Source organism: Lepidochelys kempii, chromosome 11 (assembly GCF_965140265.1).
Source record: "Lepidochelys kempii isolate rLepKem1 chromosome 11, rLepKem1.hap2, whole genome shotgun sequence".
Classification (NCBI taxonomy): domain Eukaryota; kingdom Metazoa; phylum Chordata; order Testudines; family Cheloniidae; genus Lepidochelys; species Lepidochelys kempii.
The window spans coordinates 9,897,068-9,903,935 of record NC_133266.1 but is presented as its reverse complement, the minus strand read 5'-3'; the positions used below and the strand labels follow the sequence as shown (position 1 = coordinate 9,903,935).

Genomic DNA, 6,868 nt, shown 5'->3' with positions numbered 1-6,868 from the left:
CCCTCATTTTTGTGCCAGGTGCAATCAACTCCCACAACACCCCTGTGACGTAGCCCATTATTATTATCATCCCCTTTTACATGTGGGGAAACTGAGGCATAGAATGACTATTAGTGACTTGCCCAAGGCCAGGGTGGGAGTCAGAGTCAGAGTGAGGATTTGAACTCAAGAATTCCCGGCCTGAGCTAAGATTGTACATCCCTCCTCCTCTTATAAACAGCTATTATTCCCATCCTAGCAGCATCTCCTTGTGTGCATCTCGCAGTGCTGTTAGGCAGACAACATGAAGCAAAGAAATTCTCCTTTTCTGTCCCTGTTCCCCAGAGAAAAGTATTACATACCTATGTGTAGTTGGAAGGCTTATTTAACAAGATCTGTTCCTGGAGCAAACCCAGGCTGTTTTCTTTTATCTGTCTATTAATCCGACCCCTTTAAAAATCAGCTTGAGAGCAATTAGATCTTGTCAGCTATGAGTTGACACAGCTTTTATTTAATTAGCACTCGGTCCAATAAGGATCCTCTTCATCAGTATTTCACTTACGCACGCACAGCTTCATTTGTTATGCCATTTCTCTCTGGAGCCAGATGGCTGCATTGGCTGCACAGCATTCATCAGAGAGCCAGCAGCGTGCACGCAGCTGGGAAAGCTTGGCCAACCTCCTGCCTGAACCCAGATAAAGGTTGGGGGATAAATGTTTCAAATTAAGAAGAAAAGAAAAGCGAAGTTAATTTAATGCAGCTGACGGTGGTGGGAGTGACTAAATCTGGAAAGAGGATTCGGTGGTATAGCAAAGAAGGGGGTAGTGCAAGATTTCCCACAATGCCCCACTAGCATGCCTAAGATAAAAGAGGAACCAGTTTTCCAGACCTCGGCCAATATGGGGGTTAACTAGTGCCAGTGATGACAGCAGTTTTGTACGTTTTTTTCCTTATTCTCTGACTCCCTTTTTTCTGTCCTTCCTGGCAATGAATCTGGCACTGAATCACAAACCCACGTTGACAAAGCAAATGTTCTGTATATTATTGCGGTATTACCATTGCCAAGTGTAGCAACCAGCAGGGAACCTGTGGGGAGAAGCACAGGCTGCATGAGGGAAGATTTGGAGAAGGGGCCAGGAAGTCTGCCTGTGTGCGCATGACTTGAATGCTAACTGCAGTTGCAACGTCTCTGTAAATAATTGCTTTAATAAAGAGCCTGTTTAGTTTAAGAAACATGAAGTCCTAATGTTATTACCCAGCATGTGGTACATGAAACACAAAGCATTCAAAAATCATGAAATAAGCTTAAAATTCATGACATATTTGGGGTCTTTTTATTTTCCTTCTGGGTTTCAAACCACTAGGCTTCAGATTTTCAACCAAAAGGGTCAGATTTTTTTTAATGAAAGCTGAGATTCTCCCACAATCACATGACTCCAGTAGCTGAGGCTTCAGGAAAAATACCAAATAACAAGACTTGCAATAAAATCATGAGAGTTGGCAGCACAGGACCAGTGAAGAATGTAGACCTATTTGCTCCCATGAGATATGAGTCACTCGCATTGAAGATACTGGGACTGAGTCACCCTGAAATGGAAGAATAGGACCCCACGTTTGTAGGCCAAAAGGGTCTCTTTCAGCCAGACACCTAAAGAAGTGATCTTTTTAGCCTGTGAGAGAAAGAGTTGCCTAGTGGTTAGGGCACTGGTCTAGGACTTGAGAAACCCAGCTTCACATCCCTTCTCCACCACATGCTCCATGTAACCTTAAGCAAGTATCTTAGCCTGAGAGCCTCAAAGATATTTCAGTGCCTAACTCTCTTGATTTATATGGGGATCTAGGCTTTAGCTTCTGGGTGTCTCAGTTCCTCATCTGTAAAATGGGTATAATAGCATTGCCCTACCTCACAGGATAAACACATTAAAGATTGTGTGGCTTTCAGATACAACGGTGATGCGAAGAGCCTAAGATGGGCCCTCAGTGGAACTGGAGGGTGTTCAGCATTGATAGAAGGCACTCAAGACTGAGTCCTTTTGGCCTGAAGGCTTGTGTATTAGGAGTGGCTAGGATACTCCATCCCATCCTAGCAGATGAAAGCCTGTCCTCAGTTATTTCTGCCTTTGTCACCTTTAGACTGGCCTACAGTATTGTGATATACCTGGGCATGAAACCTTCAACTCTTAGGAAACTCCAACCAGTACAAAACACAGTAGTGCATGTCCTTAGCAACACAAGCCACCCATGGGTGCATCACACCTGTCCTCTGCTCTCAACACTGGCTCCCCAGGGAATTTCAAAACAAGTTCATGGTCTCACTCCTTATTTTCAAAACACTCCATGGCCTGGGCCCAGGAAAGATCATCTAAAGCTCTGGGACAAAGACTGCTCAACAACTCCCCTCCTCTGGCACAGTGGAACTCCCTATAGTAAGGGTACAGCGTGTCTGTGCAGGATACAGAACCTTCAGGGGGGTGGGGAGGGCACTGTCTGAGACTGTGAAATGACTCCCCCCTCCAAACTAAGGACCACTACAAACCTCCTCACCTCCCCCTCCAAGTGCAAGGTGCATTTCTTTCACCAGCCTTCTCTAATAGAAACACAGAACAGATATATTTATATTTATTTATTTATTGTAAAAACAAAACAACAACAATCCTACCAAAACAAGATTTTCCCCCTGCACAACTCTTCTACCCCTGTGGTGAGGATGAGAGAACAAACAATGTGTGACAGATGTGCAGTCATGTTGCTTAATGCACTAGTGGAAGGAGAACAGATACTATGGTGATGAGCTTGCTATAAGAACCTATATATCTAATGGCATAGAAAGTACACTAAGCCCTGGTCTACACTAGGACTTTAGGTCGAATTTAGCAACGTTAAATCGATTTAAACCTGCACCTGTCCACACAGTGAAGCCCTTTATTTCGACTTAAAGGGCTCTTAAAATCGATTTCCTTACTCCACCCCTGACAAGTGGATTAGCGCTTAAATCGACGTTCCCAGCTCGAATTTGGGGTACTGTGGACACAATTCGATGGTATTGGCCTCCGGGAGCTATCCCAGAGTGCTCCATTGTGACCGATCTGGACAGCACTCTCAACTCAGATGCACTGGCCAGGTAGACAGGAAAAGAACCGCGAACTTTTGAATCTCATTTCCTGTTTGGCCAGCGTGGCAAGCTGCAGGTGACCATGCAGAGCTCATCAGCACAGGTGACCATGATGGAGTCCCAGAATCGCAAAAGAGCTCCAGCATGGACCGAACGGGAGGTACGGGATCTGATCGCTGTTTGGGGAGAGGAATCCGTGCTATCAGAACTCCGTTCCAGTTTTCGAAATGCCAAAACCTTTGTGAAAATCTCCCAGGGCATGAAGGACAGAGGCCATAACAGGGACCCGAAGCAGTGCCGCGTGAAACTGAAGGAGCTGAGGCAAGCCTACCAGAAAACCAGAGAGGCGAACAGCCGCTCTGGGTCAGAGCCCCAAACATGCCGCTTCTATGATGAGCTGCATGCCATTTTAGGGGGTTCAGCCACCACTACCCCAGCCGTGTTGTTTGACTCCTTCAATGGAGATGGAGGCAATACGGAAGCAGGTTTTGGGGACGAAGAAGATGATGATGAGGAGGAGGTTGTAGATAGCTCACAGCAAGCAAGCAGAGAAACCGGTTTTCCCGACAGCCAGGAACTGTTTCTCACCCTAGACCTGGAGCCAGTACCCCCCGAACCCACCCAAGGCTGCCTCCTGGACCCAGCAGGCGGAGAAGGGACCTCTGGTGAGTGTACCTTTTAAAATGCTATACATGGTTTAAAAGCAAGCATGTGAAAGGATTACTTTGCCCTGGCATTTGCGGTTCTCCTAGATGTAGTCCTAAAGCCTTTGCAAAAGGTTTCTGGGGAGGGCAGCCTTATTTCGTCCTTCATGGTAGGACACTTTTATCACTCCAGGCCAGTAACACATACTCGGGAATCACTGTAGAACAAAGCATTGCAGTGTATGTTTGCTGGCATTCAACCAAAATCCGTTCTTTCTCTCTCTGTGTTATCCTCAGGAGAGTGAGATATAATTCATGGTCACCTGGTTGAAATAGGGTGCTTTTCTTCAGGGACACTCAGTATAGCCCATTCCTGCTGGGCTGTTTGCCTGTGGCTGAACAGAAATGTTCCCCGATGTTAGCCACAGGGAGGGGGGAAGGTTGAGGGGGTAGTCACGCGGTGGGAGGAGGCAAAATGCGACCTTGTAACGAAAGCACATGTGCTATGTATGTAATGTTAACAGCAAGGTTTACCCTGAAAGACTGTAGCGACTGTTTTATAAAATGTGTCTTTTTAAATACCGCTGTCCCTTTTTTTTTCTCCACCAGCTGCATGTGTTTCAATGATCACAGGATCTTCTCCTTCCCAGAGGCTAGTGAAGATTAGAAAGAAAAAAAAACGCACTCGCGATGAAATGTTCTCCGAGCTCATGCTGTCCTCCCACACTGACAGAGCACAGACGAATGCGTGGAGGCAAATAATGTCAGAGTGCAGGAAAGCACAAAATGACCGGGAGGAGAGGTGGAGGGCTGAAGAGAGTAAGTGGCGGGCTGAAGAGAGTAAGTGGCGGGCTGAAGACAGGGCTGAAGCTCAAATGTGGCGGCAGCGTGATGAGAGGAGGCAGGATTCAATGCTGAGGCTGCTGCAAGACCAAACCAGAATGCTCCAGTGTATGGTTGAGCTGCAGCAAAGGCAGCTGGAGCACAGACTGCCACTGCTGCCCCTCTGTAACCAACCGCCCTCCTCCCCAAGTTCCATAGCCTCCACACCCAGACGCCCAAGAACGCGGTGGGGGGGCCTCCGGCCAACCAGCCACTCCACAACAGAGGATTGCCCAAAAAAAAGAAGGCTGTCATTCAATAAATTTTAAAGTTGTAAACTTTTAAAGTGCTGTGCTTAAAGTGCTGTGTGGCATTTTCCTTCCCTCCTCCACCACCCCTCCTGGGATACCTTGGTAGTCATCTCCCTATTTGTGTGATGAATGAATAACGAATGCATGACTGTGAAGCAGCAATGACTTTATTGCCTCTGCAAGCGGTGATTAAAGGGAGGAGGGGAGGGTGGTTAGCTTACAGGGAAGTAGAGTGAACCAAGGGATGGGGGGTTTCATCAAGGAGAAACAAACAGAACTTTCACACTGTAGCCTGGCCAGTCATGAAACTGGTTTTCAAAGCTTCTCTGATGCGTACCGCGCCCTCCTGAGCTCTTCTAACCGCCCTGGTGTCTGGCTGCGCGTAACCAGCAGCTAGGCGATTTGCCTCAGCCTCCCACCCCACCATAAACGTCTCCCCCTTACTCTCACAGATATTGTGGAGCACACAGCAAGCAGTAATAACAGTGGGAATATTGGTTTCGCTGAGGTCTAAGCGAGTCAGTAAACTGCGCCAGCGTGCCTTTAAACGTCCAAATGCACATTCTACCACCATTCTGCACTTGCTCAGCCTGTAGTTGAACAGCTCCTGACCACTGTCCAGGCTGCCTGTGTACGGCTTCATGAGCCATGGCATTAAGGGGTAGGCTGGGTCCCCAAGGATACATATAGGCATTTCAACATCCCCAACAGTTATTTTCTGGTCTGGGAAGAAAGTCCCTTCCTGCAGCTTTTGAAACAGACCAGAGTTCCTGAAGATGCGAGCGTCATGCACCTTTCCCGGCCATCCCACGTTGATGTTGGTGAAACGTCCCTTGTGATCCACCAGAGCTTGCAGCACTATCGAAAAGTACCCCTTGCGGTTTATGTACTCGCCGGCTTGGTGCTCTGGTGCCAAGATAGGGATATGGGTTCCGTCTATAGCCCCACCACAGTTAGGGAATCCCATTGCAGCAAAGCCATCCACTATGACCTGCACATTTCCCAGGGTCACTACCCTTGATATCAGCAGATCTTTGATTGCGTGAGCTACTTGCATCACAGCAGCCCCCACAGTAGATTTGCCCACTCCAAATTGATTCCCAACTGACCGGTAGCTGTCTGGCGTTGCAAGCTTCCACAGGGCTATCGCCACTCGCTTCTCAACTGTGAGGGCTGCTCTTATCCTGGTATTCATGCACTTCAGGGCAGGGGAAAGCAAGTCACAAAGTTCCATGAAAGTGCCCTTACGCATGTGAAAGTTTCGCAGCCACTGGGAATCGTCCCAGACCTGCAACACTATGCGGTCCCACCAGTCTGTGCTTGTTTCCCGAGCCCAGAATCGGCGTTCCACAGCATGAACCTGCCCCATTAGCACCATGATGCATGCATTGGCAGGGCCCATACTTTCAGAGAAATCTGTGTCCATGTCCTGATCACTCACGGGACCGCGCTGACGTCGCCTCCTCGCCCGGTATCGCGTTGCCATGTTCTGGTGCTGCATATACTGCTGGATAATGCGTGTGGTGTTTAATGTGCTCCTAATTGCCAAAATGAGCTGAGCGGCCTCCATGCTTGCCTTGGTATGGCGTCCGCACAGAAAAAAGGCTCGGAACGATTGTCTGCCGTTGCTCTGACGGAGGGAGGGGCGACTGACGACACGGCTTACAGGGTTGGCTTCAGGGAGCTAAAATCAACAAAGGGTGTGCCTGTACATCAAGGAGTATTTCAGGCAGGACTGCACGGAGGGTTCCAATAAGAAATGGTGCACCAAAGTTATCGTTGTTATTGGAACAAGGAGGTTAGCCTGGCCTCTGATTGATACATGGCTAGATTAACCTCGCTGCGCCTTCTCTGTGACTGACTGCAGTGTGATCTAGACAGGGGAGGAGGAAAATGAGTCCAAAACAAATCTGGTCTATTTCTTGTTCTGACCCACTCCATCTATCCTTTACATCTTTGGCTGGTAGCAGACAAAAAAGGCGCGAAATGATTGTCTGCCC

At 48.1% G+C, this 6,868-nt stretch overlaps 1 protein-coding gene across 1 annotated transcript; it reads left to right on the top strand.

Moving 5' to 3' along the window:
- Nucleotides 1–3,155: 3,155 nt before the first annotated feature.
- Nucleotides 3,156–4,933, top strand: LOC140895252 (uncharacterized). The gene is made up of 2 exons (XM_073304690.1): nt 3,156–3,756; nt 4,345–4,933. The coding sequence occupies exons 1-2, from the start codon at nt 3,174–3,176 to the stop codon at nt 4,884–4,886; spliced, it is 1,125 nt and encodes a 374-aa protein (XP_073160791.1). The 5' UTR covers nt 3,156–3,173; the 3' UTR covers nt 4,887–4,933.
- Nucleotides 4,934–6,868: the final 1,935 nt, after the last annotated feature.